This window comes from Protomyctophum bolini (genome assembly GCF_963924005.1).
Source record: "Protomyctophum bolini genome assembly, chromosome: 24".
NCBI classification, from domain to species: Eukaryota; Metazoa; Chordata; class Actinopteri; order Myctophiformes; family Myctophidae; genus Protomyctophum; species Protomyctophum bolini.
In genome coordinates this window covers 7,233,369-7,252,686 of record NC_137885.1, presented here as the reverse complement: position 1 = coordinate 7,252,686, position 19,318 = coordinate 7,233,369, and the positions used below count along the sequence as shown (strand labels likewise).

At 42.1% G+C, this 19,318-nt stretch overlaps 1 protein-coding gene across 1 annotated transcript in view; it reads right to left on the bottom strand.

The window, feature by feature from the left end:
* Positions 1–15,197, bottom strand: part of LOC308311711 (structural maintenance of chromosomes protein 3-like) — a gene marked incomplete at both ends in the record, with an annotated part of 28,223 nt that extends 13,026 nt beyond the window's left edge. The window contains 17 exons of the mRNA XM_080758497.1: positions 338–479; positions 1,508–1,668; positions 2,334–2,433; positions 2,930–3,033; positions 3,414–3,627; positions 4,377–4,498; positions 5,161–5,325; positions 6,025–6,105; positions 7,962–8,137; positions 8,370–8,487; positions 9,011–9,089; positions 9,199–9,278; positions 10,329–10,400; positions 10,774–10,841; positions 11,023–11,061; positions 11,174–11,249; positions 15,183–15,197. Of these exons, the coding sequence (XP_080614623.1) occupies positions 338–479; positions 1,508–1,668; positions 2,334–2,433; positions 2,930–3,033; positions 3,414–3,627; positions 4,377–4,498; positions 5,161–5,325; positions 6,025–6,105; positions 7,962–8,137; positions 8,370–8,487; positions 9,011–9,089; positions 9,199–9,278; positions 10,329–10,400; positions 10,774–10,841; positions 11,023–11,061; positions 11,174–11,249; positions 15,183–15,197 (1,812 nt within the window). The remainder of the gene's footprint in view (positions 1–337; positions 480–1,507; positions 1,669–2,333; positions 2,434–2,929; positions 3,034–3,413; positions 3,628–4,376; positions 4,499–5,160; positions 5,326–6,024; positions 6,106–7,961; positions 8,138–8,369; positions 8,488–9,010; positions 9,090–9,198; positions 9,279–10,328; positions 10,401–10,773; positions 10,842–11,022; positions 11,062–11,173; positions 11,250–15,182) is intronic.
* Positions 15,198–19,318: the final 4,121 nt, after the last annotated feature.

The window sequence follows — 19,318 nt, the reverse complement described above, 5'->3', positions numbered from 1 at the left end:
CACCCTTTATTTTTTAATCCAAAAATTGCTAAATACCATGCACAAGAATGTAGTGTTGATATAATCGATTATTTGCATATAGCAAAACGATTCGATACCAATTATTTGCATTGCAAAACGATACAATTCGATACATAGTCAATGTTGCAGTTTTCATTTCGATATACCTCGATTCTTCGGGTTTTTCGATGCAGTTACTATATCGTTACACCCCTACTGTATGTGAAAGACAATCAGTGATCAGGAATACAGGATCAGTCACCCTGATGGATAGGTTACAGCCCTAACATGTTCCACTCATGGCTTCGTAAAAGGAGAAGAAATGGGCGGCTCATACGTTGTTCTGTGGGTAGGCTGTGTCCCGGACGTCCAGCTTGCTGAGGGGCAGGAAGGTGACCTCGCCAGGCAGCCTCATCTGGTTGAACTCGGTGAGGATCTTGGTGCTCACCTCGTCTGTCTCTACGATGTGGTAGAACAGCCTGGGAGGAGGACGGAGGGAGAGGAGAGAAGTTACACCACCATGGGAGGGAGGATGGAGGGAGAAAAAAGAGAAGAGAGAACACCACCATGGCAGTAGGACGGAGGAAAAGAGAGAAAGACCCGGAGGACATGAACTGAAAGAAGTCAGCCACATTCTCAGTAGAGATTAAAGGCTCATTCATAGTCTGGATTTTAAGGTGGTGAGCTGACCACCGGAGCTGAAATAACGTTGAGCGGTGGCGAGTAAAAACAGAGAGAAGGGCTGGAGTGGTGGCGGCGGCGGTGTGCTCTTCACCGTGGCTTGTGACATCATGTTGCAGTGCGGTGGTCACCTCACCACCGAAAATCCAGACTATGTATGAGCCTTAAGGCTGCCAGCTTTGGTCTTTAGAAGGACCAGATTCTACATAATGAATAGCATTTTATAGCGCTTTCCCAAGTGCTCAAAGCGCTTTACAATGGTTCATTCATTCATACATTGGGAGGTGAAGCGGCGGCGCCAGCGTCCTCACTTCACAGTCACACACCAATGGTGGCGAGCTCACACCGACCGACTCATTGGAGGCAGTGTAGGGTTCAGTGTCTTGCCCAAGGACACTTCGACATGTAGGACAGGAGGAGCCGGGATTCGAACCGCCGACCCACGGATCATTGGACGACCTGCTCTACCTCCTGAGCCACAGCCGCCCGACATAATACATAATGTCTTCTAAAGTTTCCTGAGAAACCTATGTTTCTATATCAGTGGTTCTCAAACCATTTCATGCCAAGGACCCTCAAACTTTTGTATTTGGCCGCCGACCCCCCATCTGAAAATATGTTGTTACAGGGACGCCCCAGAATCAATTATTTTAGTTAAAAACGTTTGCTGTGAAAGAATATATATATATATATATATATATTCAAAGATTTGCACAAATTTTCAGGATATTTCAAATCAAGCTCGTAGCACGTTAAGAGCATTTCTTAGTAGCCACGACTTTTGTTTTGTGTAGCAGTAGAGCATTGGGCGTTTTAAAGAGCTTACCTAGTACCAGCAGTCACCTCCACACAGGTGTAAAAAGCAGGCTCGCACTCAAAGTTGTTCATGACGATGCCGTGGTATCCATTGATGACGTGCTGGTTGATCGTGTTCCGGCGGAAATGCTCCAGGACCTTGTTGATGCTGTCGATGCCATTCAGAATACCCTAAAAGAGACGGGAAGGAAGAGAACAAACAATATTCCTCGCTTTTATGTCCATTTGTGATTTTTTTTTAAATCCCTCAATATCATTTCAAAAAAGGTTAGAACTAAAAGAGAATGTAAGATGTAAGACCAAACAGTTAGCGACTGAATCAGAAAGCTCCTACTTGAGTAGAACAATCCTCCTAATATAAATGCTGACTGGGTTAAAGGGACACTTTATATATATATACACATATATGTTAATGACATTTAGAAGCTTTAGAACACTTTCCTGGGGGTCTTTATGTGTGTAATATGTGGTTTTAGATATTTTAGATTGTAGCAGTGAGCCTGATGTCATGGACACTGGGCTCACTTCCTTCCTGGACTACATGTTGTCTCAGTAAGACAGCTCTCCCCCCTATCCACAAGGATGAGCAGTGCACGAAATAATTATGGGAATTGTAGTCCAGGAAGGTAGTGAGACCAGTGTCCATGACATCAGAGACAACAGGCTCACTGCTACAATCTAAAATATCTAAAACCACATATTACACACATAAATACCCCCAGGAAAGTGATCTAAAGCTTCTAAACGTCATTAACATATATTTTTTTGTAAAAAGGGTGAAGTGTCCCTTTAAATGTGTAAAGATGACAGCCTCCCTAGAGGTGAACGAGACAGACCTTGCCAGTGGCAGCTCTGAGGAGCTGCTGTTTCTTCTCCAGGTCTTCCCGTTTGGCCGTCAGGGCCTGCTGCTCTGCGTTCTCCTCGCGCCACAGGTGGCTGGGCGGACGGAGACGTTTATCACACACCGACTGTTATCACACTCCGTCCATGGTAAACCCCTTATGCCTAAACTACTTTTCCCTTTTTATACCATTTTGAAAAACTTTCTTGAACAGTTAAAATAGCCAATCTACAAGCGTGTGTGGAGACTGAGAGACAGGCTACGTCCTGTCGGTATCGTGCATTCATCACGGGATCCTGCACCCATACGAGAGACGTCAAAATGAATTGAAAAAAAAAAAAAAAAACTATATATGTATCGGGTCTGGATCGCATCGTCTTGCAGCGTGTGATCCCTAGTCGGTGATCAATCGTTTAGTGTGAAAACCACAAAGATATGACAGCCGATAAAAAAAAAAAACATAACGATCAGAGGACTCGACGACAACTTTAAAAGTCCTACAATGTGTAGGGGCCACAAGTCATGCTTAAGATTCTAATTATATTGGGAGGAAGATGTTTCAAAGAGATGGGGGAGAGAAGTGTTTCTTACTTTCTTTCACTTTGCAACTCGTCTTTTTTGTTCTTCACTTCATAGTATTTCTTGTCGAGCTCCTCAAGGCGAGTCTTGACTTCGATGAGATCTTGATCGAGTCTCTACAGAGGCAAAGAAAGCATTAGCAGGACAAATCCAAGTCAGGCTTTGAATAATTTCAAGAATTTCATGATTTTACACAAATTATACTTTGATTATTAACCCATTTTGGGCGGGAACCCCTTTTGGTGTTTCAGAATCGGACCAGGGAGCAAATAGTATCATGCTGTACTTGCCCCAAGTAGACAATAGACATCCCTAGTATCAATATTACATCCATATCATGAATATTAGACTGGATATTGTACTATAAGTGTTCTATAAAAATATAAATATCGGATCGGGAAAAAAATCGGTACTCAAAATCAAATGATCGGGAGCAAAAACAAACGTGATAGAGACATCCCTATAAGTATCATTACTATCATTTCGAAACACATACATTGTACTGCTCCACCATCCTCTCCTTGTTGGTCTCCGTGTCCTTCAGATCTTTGTTGATGGTCTCGATCTGTCTCTTCTTGTCGTGGATGGCGTGGTCCAGGGACTTCAGCTCCTTCTTGATCCACGCGTCTCTCAGCTCCTTGGAGGTGAACTGGCTGCCTCGACCCTGCTTGGCATAGAGGTCTGTTCTCTCCTGCGTGGCCTGGGCCAGTCTGGTGGGGATGCAGGGGGAAAGAAGACCAGTGTTGATTTCATCGACTAAAACTAAGATGAAAAATGTTCGTCGACTACCTTTTTTTTCCACTGACGAAAACTAAATGGAAAGTAAATGAAAACTATGCTATGATGACTAAAACGGAGACAAAATATATTGACGATTGTGTCAAAAAAAAAAAAACTAGACTAAAATGTTAGGGACTAATGGACAAGAGATACAGTATAAGTCGTGTCGCCGTGCGACACGGCCTGCCAAAACACATTTCACTCAACCGTAGATTTAGTCGACTAAAACCGTATGATATTTATAGTCGACTAAATCTAGACCAACACTGAAACATTCCAGGTGACTAAAATGTCACTCAAACTAAATGTAAACTATTCAAGAGACTACGACTAAAACTAAAAATCTAAACTTTGCTGCCAAAAACAACACTGCCCGAGACCAAATTCTACAAAATGTCTTCTAAAACTGGAGTATTAATAGGACTTTAGTCTCCCTTTGCCACAGGGTCTTCTTTTTTTCTTATCGTGTCCACAATACAGTTAGTTACAATACACGCTAGATGTGGTTCAGCCACAGCTGAACACATTGCTGTCCCTTTTCGTTGAACTCTGCCAAGTCCGTTGCTGTGCAGGGATGTTCCAGCAGGGGGCATGTGAGGAGGTGTTGCATGGTCTGCGGCTCAGTGCCACAGTGGTAAAAGCGACAGGGTAAAAGCGACTGATGCGGGTCATCCCCTACCTTGCGATGCTCCGCTCCTCATCCCCCTTCACTTCGCTGAACTTGGGCTCCGTCTTCTGTAGCTCCGTCTGCTTCTCCTCAATCTTTTCCAGCAGCTTCTTACGCTCATTCAACAGGCGTTTCTGGACGGAGAACGTGAAGAGGATGTCAAGAAGTTGGGACAAGTGATGTAGAGAAAGGTCAGAGAAAACTTGAAAGTCTTGCAGCAAGCAAAATGGATGACTGTGAATGGCAAATAGTCTTTATATAGTTCAATAACAATTGTAAATTTTATATTGTAAAATCTATGTTAATTTAACTCTGGAACTATTTTTTACACTCTCAAACTATCATTTAGCTGGGGACCCCCAGGAACTCCCTCAAGGACCCCTGGGGGTCCCCCTCGGACACCACTTTGGGGAACCACCGGTATAGAGTTTAGAATGAGGCCTCTGTTCACTGACGAAAACTAAAAAAGGAAAACTAAATGGAAAACCAAGCTACGATGACTAAAGCCAAGACTAAATATATTGACAATTTTGCCAACAGCTAAAAACAAAATGAAAACTAAGCTATGACTAAAACTAAGACTAAAGATACTGACAATTTTGTCAACAAACAAATAAAAACTAGATTAAAATGTCAGGAAGGGACTAGTGGACAAGAGATCCAATATAAGTCATTTTATACTTTGTTGCATGCTGAAAATAGCCGATCTACAAGATCGGCTATTTTCAGCAAGTGTAAAAATCAATCATTACGACGGCATCCAAAGGGCCTGCCAAAGACAACACTGTTCCGTTACATTCTGTTCACGGTTGCCCGTCAGCTCATCCTGCAGGTCTTTGGCCTTCAGCTCCAGCTTGGTCCTCTGCTTGATCTGCTCCTGGCGCTCGGCCCCGAGCTGCTCCCTCTCCTCCTTCATGGCCGAGATCTTCGCCTTCATCTCTCGCACCACGCGCTCCGTCTCCTGCAAATCGGGGGGGAGAGGTCTAAAGCGTTATTCATACAGTACTGTAGTCGGATTTATCGGTGGTGAGGTGACCACCGCAACTACAACATGACGAGCCGCGGTGAAGAGCAAACCACCGCTCTCCACAGCCCTTCTCTCCGTTTTTACTATGAATAGGCCTGAAAAAGGTTTATTTATGCATGATTGAAAATGGACCTATGCTGGTGGCAGAAGGCTGCACGATTCTAGCTCAAATGTGAATCTCTTTTTTTCCCCTATGAAAATATTTATTGTGTTTTAGTCTGTAGTTGCTGAACATTACTGCAGTCGCTGTAGCTTTAAACAGACAATTAATTCAACAGCCAACTAGTGTTGCATGATTCTTGCTCAAATTTAAAAATGACATGTCATACAGTAGGTGCCTGAATCTTGGGTGGGTTACTTACAATGCACAGGTGTTGCTGAGGTTAAAGAGGCAAACAGTTTGTCGACTGTATTGTGAGAACAAAGACTGTCGATTTACACTGACTGTTGTACTTGTTAACCTGCTGAAGTGACGGTAAATAAATATCCTTTCATTTAAGACGAAATTAACGTTTGGACATCAGTTTTTTATTATACACGTCTAAACTAGATCTCTGCTCTGATTAAGCCTTTTTTGGTCCGAAGCCCCCTTTCCAGCCCACATTGTGCCAAAAGGTTCATTGACTCTTTTACCTCCACTTTGTCCATGGCATCCTGCTGAGCATCACGCAGCTGTCTGGATTTGTCTCCACAGCTATCTCTCTTTGAAGACAACTGAAAAACGACGGACATTAAAAAGCACTGCAGTCTTACGGTCATACTGTGCAACATTCATTTTTAGTAGAGTCTTCTTTCATGCAGCTCCATTGTATTGAAGTAGCGCTCAAAAAGGGAAGCCGTTTAGGGTTATAGTCGCCTGAGGATATTTTGGAATGCAAAAACAATTAACGTTAAAACAGCAATTCTTAGAACGGCCACAGCAGGCATTTAACAGCATTTGGCTGGTGGCCAGCATTCATTTCCTAATTTACAGAAGCATATTACCAAATGTGTGAAAAGCCAGTTCATTCATTTCGTTTAACATTTCATAAATCTCCCCAGATTGAAAAGGTTCTTTGTACTTCAGGGGTTGACACTAAGGTCTCAGAGGCACTTGCCCATCAGGTCATGCTGTACTTGCCCTAATAAGGTCCTTCCCACTTACCGAAAAGTAACATTTTGTTTTGCTTTCTGGGCCTGTGCGATAAGTGTCAATTTTCATGCCAAATACCTAAATTGCTATGAATAAGACTATGGATTGACACTCATTTCATATTGTGTAGCTACAGTGAAAATAGCACATTATAGGTAAACCAGGGGGCAGTCAGACGGATATTTTGTGAAGCCACTAAGGAAATGAAAGTTCATATAATGGCCTGTTGTGGCGCTGTCACTGGACCCAGAAAAACCCATAGCAGTCCATGTATTTTGGCCCAACTTCACCTAGACTGTATTACCTTAATAAACATGGTCATGAATACTTTTTGCTTCCAGTCACTAGTTTAAAGTCTCATTTCTAATGTCATAATATTCTTTTGGAAAATTATGGTCCCATTTATTAAAAAAATGACCATAAAGTCGCGCATGTTCTGAGGGGCATGGCTACCGTTACAGTCTATGAACGGGATCCCCCACCCACTCGAGTCAAAATAAAAACCAACGAAGAAAAAGGGGGTTGTCCCGCCTCGTTGTCTGGGCCAGCCAATGGGCCAGCTGGCCTGAACTGGGCCAAAACGGATCTAGAAAGATGGCGACTTCCATTGCAAGGACTGACAGGCTTCATTTTACGTTCACGTTAGACCCGCGGAACGCTTTGTCCATATTTTTTACAGTCTATGAGGTAAACGCTGGCAGTGGTTTTATTTGACATTCCACAGACGGAGTGCTCTGTCCACTTTCAGGTTTTTAGACAGATATCTCGTGTTGCGTTTATAGACTCGAGTTGCGTCCCCATGAAAAATGAGCACTTGCTCGGTCAGGCAACCTGAAAGCTAGCCTGGCGCAGAGCCTTGGATATAGACAGTTACGCAAACTGTGTTCACTTCATGGGGCCAGTCCAATGGCGGCTCTCCTACATACTGTAGACTTCTATCGAGAATGGGGACAACCAACTGGGACAAGTCCTGGACCGGAAGTAGGCAGAAATGCATTTGGCTCAGGCAACAGCCCAGCTTTAATGATGTTAAATCCCTTAATTTTAGATTGTTTTGTAGTAATAGTACAACATGAACATTAAAGAGCCTTCAGTTGTTACTGTACAATACTTTAAAACATGTTGCACACATGCTTAATATAGCTCTTATTTGCGCCTCCCTTGTTGAAAAAAAAATGCATTTCAAACTCCAGCTTGTCTCAGTTGAGGATGCATGAACAGCGCTCGGTTTCTGCCCCCTCACTATCGCAACTCTTCTATTAGATGGCTCTGGCCTGGCCCAGCCAGCATGCCTTCTGGTCTAGAGTGGCGGGCGCGCTTGGAGCAAGCACTGGAGAATATTGGTTCTCCAATCAGAGGCCAAGGGCAGGTATATATAAATTGACACCCAAGGGCAGGTGGGCAACACTTAGTGTCAACAACACCTGTACGTCATTACCTGGTCCAGTTTGGCGCGGGCCTCGTTGAGCTCCAGCTGGTAGATGGTGTACTCCAGGGCTCTCCTCATCTTGTCCCACTTCTGGTACTGAGACAGCTCCTCCTTCTCGTCCGCCAGGGTGGTGAGGCGCTCGTCGATGTACTGGAGCAGCTCGGAGATCTTCTCTCGTTTACCCTCTGGACACACAGTGGACAGGAGGGACGCACAGGACACATTTTTAAAACCGGGTAGGTGTGAAATGACATGACACTTGGGGACATAACATGTCCCCAATTCTAAACTTGTACCTGTACAGAAATGTACAGAAACAAGGCCATTTAAGTCTATGTGGGCTGGTCACCTCTGGTGCACGACACACAAATAAGGAATCCGTCTATCTTATAATGGGTTAAAAGATGTGTCCGTTACCAGTCTCCTTCATGAGGGAAATGCTTTCCTCTTTGCGTTCATCGTACACGCGGGTCCCCGCCACTTCTCTCAACAGTTTCAGACGCTGAGAATCAGGAGCCGTTGCCATTTGGTTGATCTGCAACAAAACAAAAGATCAAAATCCACGCTGATGAGTCGAGTGTATCTTCACGGATGATCTGCCAGGCTGTGTCACTTGATCCCTACTTAATTCGCTAGCATCCCTACCTACATCGCAACACACCGCGTTTGAAGCTTGTAGCCATCTTTGAATGCAAAGTTGTCATAAAAGTCAGACAACAATCACAATGTATCAAATAAGGATTACAACATCCCCCAAGATATTGTGACAATGGGCACACTACAATAAATAAAATAAAACGTTATGTTCAGATTATATAAACTCAAGAGCTTGACATTAACCTTTTAATTTAAATATTTCCCATTCCCTTGTCCAGGCACAAAAGTCACTTGTCCGGAGCACGAGCTCACACAAATACATTTTAAAATCGTTGGTTTTGGTGAATACATGAATATTCTCAGTTTAGAAGAAATACAAGATTTGAAATTGGTTTATAATAAAATAATTGCACGAGAGTAATACAACAGAGTGGTAGTAATCGTGTGAAGGTACCGCTTACCTTTCCCTGTTTGACAATGTAGTACGGGTTACTGCGAGAGAAGCCAGCACTTTCCAACAGGTTCATGACATCATTCTTACTGTCGTTACAAAAGAAAAGCAGAACCACAGAAGTAAACAAATGTGCATTCAACATTGATGGTGTTACAGCGATGACGGACAAGCAGCGTGGCTGACAGCAGTACTTACGTCACCATCTTTTTGTCCAAGAAATACTGGTCCTTCTTGGCGCCAATGACACGGCGGAGGGCCACCTCCTCTTTGTCGATCTGAGGGGAGGCATTTTTAACCACGTGTCAATGGGAAACACAGCAGGCTATTATGTCAGACTTAAATAATGGTGATTGTCGCGTTACACAATAATCCAGGTGAAATCAGCCTTTTCTGTCACAAAATGTAACTACCATGCTGCGTTCAGACATAATGAAGAGTGCATGCAATCTGACCGCAAATAATGGAACTAGAACTAGGGCTTTAAGCAACTAGTAAATCTACTAGTTGACCTCGTTGGTACTAGTTGATAAGGGGGGGGAAATGAAAATCCCCGTTTTTGTAGGCCTCAAGATCAGCCCAAAATGGTAGATTAAAGTCACCAATGTACACAGTTTTTAAATGTACAAATATTTCTTTCTGTGTGGAGTTTGCATGTTCTGCCCGTGTCCCCTAGGGTAGGTACCCTCACAAAAAACAAGCAGTAATCCTGGTCTCTAAACTGCCTCCTCTGGCCAGCCGGGGCGCCTGATGGAGGGGAAAGGAACTGGTTGGAATAACGTGTTCCTTTTTTCCTTCCTTCCACGTGCTACGTCCAACCAGGGAAACTCCCCCCTGTCAGGTGTAAAGGAGCAACTTGGACACTCATGCATGAAGGAAGCATGAGGAGTTAAAGTCCATTGCTCTCCCCAAGTTGGCGGAGGGTGTGTAGAGCCCAGGATCACATTAGATAATTGACACAGGGGTGAAAAATGGGTTACAAAAAAAAAAAAGAAAAAAAAAAAAGAGAACAAGCTTTTGTGATGAAAGCACGTAGTACTAGCACTGTCAAAGATTACTGTCGGTGCAAACACATGTAGGAAGCACAAAAATCTATAAAATCTATAAAATATCATCATGTCGAATGGAGTTCAATGGACAGACACTTATTTTTCTGCAGTGCCAGAGTAGGATAGATAAGTAAGTACATCAAGTTATTCCATCCATGAGTAACTCTTGCACTTCAGACATGGATGTTAAAAATGCAAGATGCATGCATGAGTATTAAAATGGGCATTATTATGAGGTCATGTCAGACGATTTAAGTGAATAAAATGAAAAGGTCTTACCGGCAGCCTGTTGTCACAATTGTCAAACATAATCTCCACAAAAGCCGAAATGACACGAGGCCCAGTTCCCTCCTAGAAAACAAACACATTATTAATTGTTTTTATGAACGATGCTAACAGAAACTTTCTGTCTAAAAGGACATTTCAAACATGAAGAGATATAGAGGTGCGTTTTTGCATGGGGCACTGGGGAGCAGTCGCAGTGTTGCGCGTGTGCTCGTTACATGCACACGCCCGCGACCAGACCTGGATTCTGTTTAGCTTTTTTTTTACGCTTGCGTCTTTGCGCCCCTCATGAGCAGACCTGGAGGTCTGCGTTCCTCGCTTCACGTTTGAAAAGCCCTTAATCAAATGCATCTTGTGCAAATAATGCACATGACAGCATAAAAGTTGTTTAACCATCAAAAAGATTCTGTGGGAGTTTGACATTTTGTCTATTACTTACATGGAGCAAGGCCAGTCGCTGCTCCGGACGAAGGTGACTGAACTCGTCACTGAGCACAAACTGAATAGCTAAAGAGGAGAAACAAGAACCAGAGAGGTCAGCCTAGTCAATCAATGCTTCAGGTCAAAAATGTACCTTGCCGTCTTTTAAGTCAAGTCTTTCGTCAAGTTGGTAATGTTTTTGCTGTGCTGTTCAATCAACAAAACTCCACAAAACAAAAAGTGTTACCGGTATGTTGGGAGTACCTACCATAGAAAAAGTTACTTTTTCCTGAGCCATTTCGTCCAACTGTAAATCGACAGGAAAAGCATAACAAACATTACTGTATCTGGTAGGGATGTGTGAAAGTGTCCGAAATGAAAATGGATTACTATAATTCATATAAATAAACAGTACTCACCAATGACATTATGCTTTGGGCTAAACGGGTCGACAACAGTTTGGTCCCTGTAACTTCGGAACCCCTGGATGATGACCTGGAGAATAAACAGAACAATGAATGAATGAATCCTGGTGACCAGGACACACCACACAGTCTGTAAAACAACTGTCCTCTCCTGCTCTCCAGACCACGAATGCAGCATTTACTATGGTGGAAGAAATGCAAATGCTTTTTCTCCGAATGCTCCTGAACTTGAACACACTTTTTTTTTTTTTTAAGCATTTTTCTAAATCCATGTCGTACACCACATCTGCAGTTCTCCACTAGCTCACGAGTGCTGGGTTGCGCCCCAAAAATAGAAGCTCAACGCGTCGCGTATAGAGCTTGTAGATCTGCTATTTTTGTCCAAACGTGCCCCTTTACGATAATTATTATTATTAATTATTAATTATTATATTTCATCCCTGCCTCTGTACCACTCTCTGCACGTCCCTGTGCATAACAGTCCAAAAAGTAATTCCCTCCTACTCTGGGGTCATTCCCAAATGATACATAATTGTTCACCTCTGGTATCCTGCAGTTCATTGGTTCTCAAAGTGGGGTCCGGGCACCCCTAGGGGTCCTTGACGGAGTTCCAGGGGGTCCCTATAGCTAAATGAATATAGTTAGGAACCAAATGCTATATAGTTTACCTGGAAATGGTATCCTACAGTTTCAATGTACAGATGATTATGTTTGACATTGTTTTTAGACTGATGCTTATTGTAAGTGGCTCAGGAAGAGAGTCTGCTAAATCAGTTGTTCCCAAACCTTTTCATGTCAAGGACCACCATAGCCCCTCTCGGAAGCTAGGACCGCCACATTAACACTAATTTCCCCGCAGACCCCCATTTGAAAAGGTATGCCAGGGTCAGGGACCCCCATAAGAGAAGATTTTTACAGCTCTAGCAGTGGTTCTCAACCTGTTTAATTTCAAGGACCCCCCCAGTTTATGCATAGTAGCCTACAGACCCCCATGTTTTAATTGATTGATTGATTGAAATCTTTATTAACAGTTTGCAGAATTACAGTACATTTCAAGCACAAACTCAATACAAAGACTGTTAACTGTGAGTGGACGACCCAATTAAGCCTTACACTTGTTTACAACAGGGTCCACATTGTTCAATTCATCAAAACATTTAGAGACAAACAAATAGACACTTCTATGTAGTTAAAGAACAGAACAGGAATTCATCATATAGGAAGCGAAAAGGGAAAAAAATATATATACAGTGAGGGGAACAGGGGGATAAAAGAAAAGAAAACGAAAGACAGAGTGTAGGGCGCCTGCACACAACACCATGCGTTGATGCCATGTGTGCATATGTGCAGGCACCCAACACCACGTCCATACAAAAACATAGTACAATCCATAGTACAAAGACAGAGTGTAGGGCGCCTGCACACAACACCATGCGTTGATGCCATGTGTGCATATGTGCAGGCACCCAACACCACGTCCATACAAAAACATAGTACAATCCAGATAAAAATTCAGCTTTTACAGAGGCCAGTTTCGAATTGCAGCCATCCGTAGGTGCCCTTTGAGAGCAGTTTTGAAGGAGCCAAGGGATTCACATGTCTTAATGACTGTTGGTAGGGCGTTCCACATTTTGGTCGCATAGGAGCGAAAAGAATTTAGTCCCTTGTTAGTGCCGAATCTGGGTTGTACATGGTTTGTTGCACTCCCTCTGGTGTTGTGGGTGTGGACTTCGTTTACATTAAGGAAGTATTTAGACAGGTACATGGGTATCTTGGTGGTGTATCTAATCTTGTGGACCAGACCCATTGCAAGATGCTGTACTCTGTCGTCGACCCTAAGCCATCCCAGCCTGTCAAAGTGGGCAGGGGTGAGGTGGGTTCGGGGGGTGAGGCCAAGTAGGAGCCTGACCAGTTTGTTTTGGGAGGTCTGGAGCCTTGTTTTAAGGGCCTTTGAGGTGCTGTGGTACCAGGAGGTGGATGCATAGTCAAAGAAACCTTGTACAAGGGCTCCTGTTAAGGTCTTCAAGGTGTTTTTGTCGACCAGTGAGGAGATCCTGTAGAGGAATCTTGTTCTTTGATTGACTTTTTTGATTACGTTGGTGGCCATCTTATCACCGGAAAGATTGGCCTCCAGGATGGAACCTAGGTAGGTAATTTGATCCTTCCGTGTGATAATATCATCACCAACTCTAACCAAGAAGCCATCTGCCTTTTTGAGATTACTATTTGATCCGAAGAGAATGGATTCAGTTTTTCCCAGGTGTAAGGATAGTTTGTTATCAGCGAGCCAGGTGCAGATTCTACCGAGTTCAGAGCTGAGGGTCTTTTCAACCTGCAGTTTGTTCCTGTCCGAGACCAGCAGTGCTGAGTCGTCTGCGAACAGGAACAAGTTGCAGTCACAAGCTGAAGTCATGTCGTTTACATATATTAGGAACAGTAAAGGCCCTAGTATGCTTCCTTGTGGGACGCCACAGCTCACTGGGAGGGGGGGGGACAGTGTTCCGTTCACTTCCACCATCTGTTCTCTCCCCTCCAGGTAGGATTGCATCCAGCTCACTGATGTGCTATCAAAACCAATAGCTTTAAGCTTGTTAACCAGTATGGAGTGGTTCACGGTGTCAAAAGCCTTTTGGAGGTCCAGCATGACCATGCCGCAGTATTTTCCAGCATCCACCTCGTGTTTGATGTGGTCGCTCAAATAGAGAAGGCATGTGTCAGTGGAGTGGGATGTTCTGAAACCAGATTGGAACTCGTACAACAATTTATTAGTGGCAAGATACTTTTCAACCTGTTCATAGACTATTTTTTCCATCACTTTCGAGATGGAGCTTAGAATAGAAATAGGGCGGTAGTTGCCGGGTTCTAATTTACTCCCTTTTTTGTACAGGGGGGTTACTTTGGCCAGTTTAAAATCTCTGGGGACCTGTCCTTGTTTGATGGAGAGGTTAACTATGTGGGTGATGACTGGAGCTATGGAAATGGCTGAGTCTCTGAGAAATTTGGAGGGAATATTGTCATGGCCAGTGGCCTTGTGGGGTTGGAGGGCACTCAGTTTCTTAAGTACCTCCTCAGTTGTTACCATTGTCATTTTAAAATCATCTTTACAAACACCTAGGTTTTTGTAGAAGCCTTTGATGTGCTCTACACCAAAACGCCCAGAGTGGGAGGGCAGTTTGTTAACCAGCATTGTTGCAATGTTTGTAAAGAAGATGTTCAAGTGATTGGCTACATCAACCTTGTCAGTGATGAGGGTGTTATTTGATTTGATGTTTATGTTAGTAAACCTGGTTTTAAGTTTCTGACCACAGCCTAGTTGGTTGTTTAGTAGCTTCCAGAGCTCCCGAGGATTGTTTTTGATTTCCTCGGCTTTATCATTGATAAAGTTACTTTTGGCTGATTTGGTCATGGCAATTACACCGTTTCTTAGCTTGTTACATTGGGTTTTAAGGATGCACAGTTTGGTTTGGAGATCACTGTCATTTCTATCTCTGGGACTCCATTTGTATTGTAAAATCAATGTTAATTTAACTTTGAGTGTACAAATGGAACCAAAAGGACCAGTTAGGGAGGGTCCATTTGGTTCCATTTGTACACGCTAAGTTACAGACCCATAAGATAGCCCATTCATCCAAATACAAAAGTTCCAATCAACCAACGTTGGGAGCTATACGAAAAGTGTTTGTTTCATTTTTTTTTAAATCCAATGAAGACATGCATGAGTATGAGTAGCCGTAATTTGCAACTCTAGAGTTGCAAATTGCGGCTAGAGTAAGCCCCTCTCGGAACCCCCTGGGTCAGCCCAATCCGAAACGGACCGGGCTGACCCGCTTCTGGGTCTCCAAAATGTCAGAAACTTCAGTAGCATTGGGTTCTGCTTGTAGGGCTAGGCTAGAGTATGTATGAGCTACTTTCTGTGCAGGAGCGGTGATTATTTATCGAAGTATTACACTCGAATACAATTGCAGTCCAATATAACTAAACTAAACATGTGCCGTCAGCTTACCTGTTTGATGAACATAATGCTGCTTAAATTGGGGACTTATTTCCTTGTGCCGACGGTAAACTATCTGCTCTCGCGGTTGGGAAAAGATGGGAATTTAGTCCAGAATACGGGTATAAACTTAAATTGCGTTAAAATATATTGGACCAAACAAAACACTTCAGACTTATAGTTCACAGCGTGGAAATGATGCCAAATTAATGATGGCGTGGAAGGGAGGGGAGAATGGAATTGGATTATACCATTAAGTTAACAGGGGGGGGGGGGTTCAATTGTATGACCCTATTCACGTGACGTCAGTTACTCTTCCGGTTTAGACTTTGTAGGGGATCATAATAAATTCTCCATTGAGTTTCTATGGACCTCTTCTGATCTACGGCTACAATATTTAAGGATGGAAGCTAACGAATGCTAATAATGCTAGCGATTTTCCTCTTGTATATTTAGCCTGGTTTATGTTAAGCTTTACCTTTTTATATGAATGTATAATGATCACTATACCTCCACCATACATTTGACTCTTGTCCAAAGCTTTTAATATAATCTGTTTCCATATATATCAATCATTTTAGTCATTTGTTTAAGTGATTTTGTCCTGACACCTTTCTTGTGATGCATAGCCTAGGGGGCTGAACAATGTTAGTTTTAGTTACGCTGACACAGCCTCTCGTTCATGATCATTTTTGTTAAACATTTGGCCTTTGATTTGATTTGATTTGATTTATTTAGAAAAGCAATCATAATACAACATTATAATCAGCGATTCAAGGATTACACAGTAAAGTCCAAAGACTTATTTCCACTGGGGTCCTCTCACACTGAACAATACTTTAAAATACATCACAAATACATCCCTATCCATCCCTCTAAGTCTCTAAGATGACCCCTTATAGGGGAACCTTTTCCAGTAGCCATTTTTTTTGTCTTAGTTTTATGTCCTCAAATTGGAGGTCAGTTTAACACTGGATTTAACACAGGCTATTCCACTGTGTGGCTCCTATATAAATGAATGAGCCTTTGCCCACTTTACTGTGGTCCAGTGCCACTTTAAAGTGGCACTGGATAAGGGAGTTGGCCACCACTAATTTTGTCTCCCTATCCATGTATCTTGCTGTTCGAGCTAGAAACTTAGTCAGTCCGGAGACCTTGTTTAGCACCTTGCTGGCCATACTTCACTTTCAACAAAACTGTAAGCAAAGACATAAAAAAATGCACCTGTAGAACAGAACAAGGATTTTCTAGCAGTTCAGTTTCTGAAAATTTGTTCCAAGTTCAAGTTACAAACTATTCAATTTTCTCCCACATAAGGTTCCAGAGCCCATGAGGAAACCACATTTTGCCATCCTGATTGAAGCGCCCATGGACGCCCCCAGAGCACTCCAGAGGAACAACGCCCCCAGAGCGTTCCAGAGCAGGGCAAGTAATAGTACTTAAGTTACATTGTGTCATTCTGTTAGAGCAGCCATCGTCTTCCTGTGTTCCTGGCATTAAAGGACATGTACCATGTCTCATTCTTCCATTGTATGGCTTTTGCCTACTTTCTGTATCATTGCCTAGAAGACCCCTAGCTTAGAGCCTGTGCGCGCACGCACGCACTCATTCACACACACACACACACACACACACACACACACACACAGATTGGTAAATTAATAGAAAGATTACAGTAGGTCGATAAGTATTGCACTTCAAAGTACAATTGTGGAGTCCTTTGTTTTTAGCTGACATGTTTTCCCTTCCTTCCAGAACTAGGAGGTGAGAGCTGTGCAGTCAGCAGACCTGGGTTGGAGCTGGACATGGAGCATCTGGAAGTGCTGTTTTCCCAAAATTCCCACTCGATCAATTATCATTGTAAATAGTGTCTTTATAATAGCCTATATTCATTTTATTATTATTGTATAGTGTAAATAAAGTGTGTATTATTTTTCTTACTTTGAGTCAATCACATGTTTCTAGTACAATTCTGTTTCTAGTCAAATAAATAGTGTGTATTAATCTAAAAAAAAATGACATTTGTGTTTGGTAGATTATTTCACAATGTTTCTTGGCAGTATAACCAGCGTTGGACAAAGTTCTCAACGGCAGTACAGTCAAAATATTACTCCTGGTTAAATTTGACTACTACAAGTGAAAGTTGTTTGTCAAACAAATGTGTAGGCCTACTTGAGTACTGGAGCAAATGTTTAAACAGTAAGAATTTAACAGCACAAATTACAAAGTACATTTTTAGTTTATTATCAATACATTGCTGTTTTACAATTTTGACTTAAAATATTTCTGATCTACAAGCTCACAAATGCATCGCAACACATTGTGAGCTTGTACTGTAGATCTTATTTCCACTATATTTGAAATATGGCTTAATGATTGGTTAATTACTACTTAGTGGATTGAAATGGAGTGGCTGAGGAATGTGATTAAAATCTGTTTTTGCTGTTCAGACTGCATAAAAACAATGCGACTCTAATCTGGATAGCCCACAAATCAGATTTGGGATGCCAGTCTGGGCAGGGCCTTAGCATATTCAGTGACAGTATTGTTGCCTGGGTCAGAAATCTCCTATCCGTATTCTAAAAGCATTAAAAGTAGCAGATCAAAACAAAACTAGCCATAAAATACAAACATCAATTGCTTTCTAGTGCATACATCTATTAAGAGAACTTCAACAGGTACAGAGGGGAAAGAATGTAGGCCTACACTACAGTATACACCATGCCAGTGGAATTAAATTGTTACCACAATTTGTTAATTCATCAATAAGTATACAGTATAGTCTACAGCATACATGGGCAACTGGCGGCCACACACGACGCCCCCACCTACACTTCATGTGGCCCACAGGTTAATATCAGAATACTGATATATTATTGATTTCAGCTGTAATTGTTTTGTCCTATTTGATAGCTTTGATGTCTGTTCCTGTATAATCAAATGTAATATACTCATACGTATCATCTAGCATGTATAAAGATAACACACACAAAAATTGAAGTATTTCTAAACTGTCTTTTTTTAATATAGGTTTAGTGAATTTGGCATTTGTACAATATCCAAAGCAAAAAAATAATTTACATGTTTTATTTCTAGGCCCTTGGCAGGTACATCTATCAATTAACAACAGTGAATAAAATGTACACAATGTCAGGGAACATTTAGGCCCTTGAAGACTCTCCACTTAAGAAACTTGACCCGAGTTGGTGCTGTACTCGTCTTCGTCTGCTTTTTTCCCCCCTCCAAACACCAAATCTCTTAGTGACAATCACTGATGTACAAGTTCAGAACACAAGCTTGTAGATCTACTATACAGTCCATCTTGGCTCATTTAATGTGCCTACACTGGATGACCTTCATCACTGACGATGCAGTTTGATCATCGATCTTTGGTTTGTGATATTTCAGCACAATCCAGAAGGAATCCCTTTTTTCAGGAGAGTAGAAAGGAAGCTCCCCAGGTCTTCATCCTGACAAAGTACAGCAGAACAGGAAGTTAATAATAAGCACTGTAGGATAATTTATTTGATTCGCCTTTTAAACTTTTTTCCGGTTTAGAACAAATCATCAGTATGATGATTCATGCGTTAATATCTTGAGGTTATAACAAATGTAAAAATACACTATGTGATTAAAAAGTCAGAACACACACCCTATCGAATGGTGAAACCGTAACAGCTATTCTACTTTAGTGTTTCGAATTAGTGTCCTTTGTTTCAGTGAATGGAAAATATCAGCTACAATTACATTCTATAGACAACGGTGTGCTTCCAATTTTGTTGCCACAAAATTGTAAACAATAACACTTTGGTATTATATATAACACTGTGGTTATAGATACTGTAAGTGTAAGTAGTGATTAGTACTCTTAACCTGAAATCACGAGGAAACATTGCAACACGTTTTGGTGTCAGATACTGTACCATGCATACTGTAATATGCATTACTGCTTATTCAGCACTCTGGGAAGATGGCACAAGCACACAGAGCCCACCAATGTCACTTACTAGAAAATAATTAAAATAAAGTCTCTCTGCTTTCAGCCCTTAGGTTTTTAACCACATGACCCCCACAAGCATCATTAATCCTTATTTTAGGCATGTAGGCAAATATTTGGCTAAAATAGGTGATCTACAAGCTCAGATTAG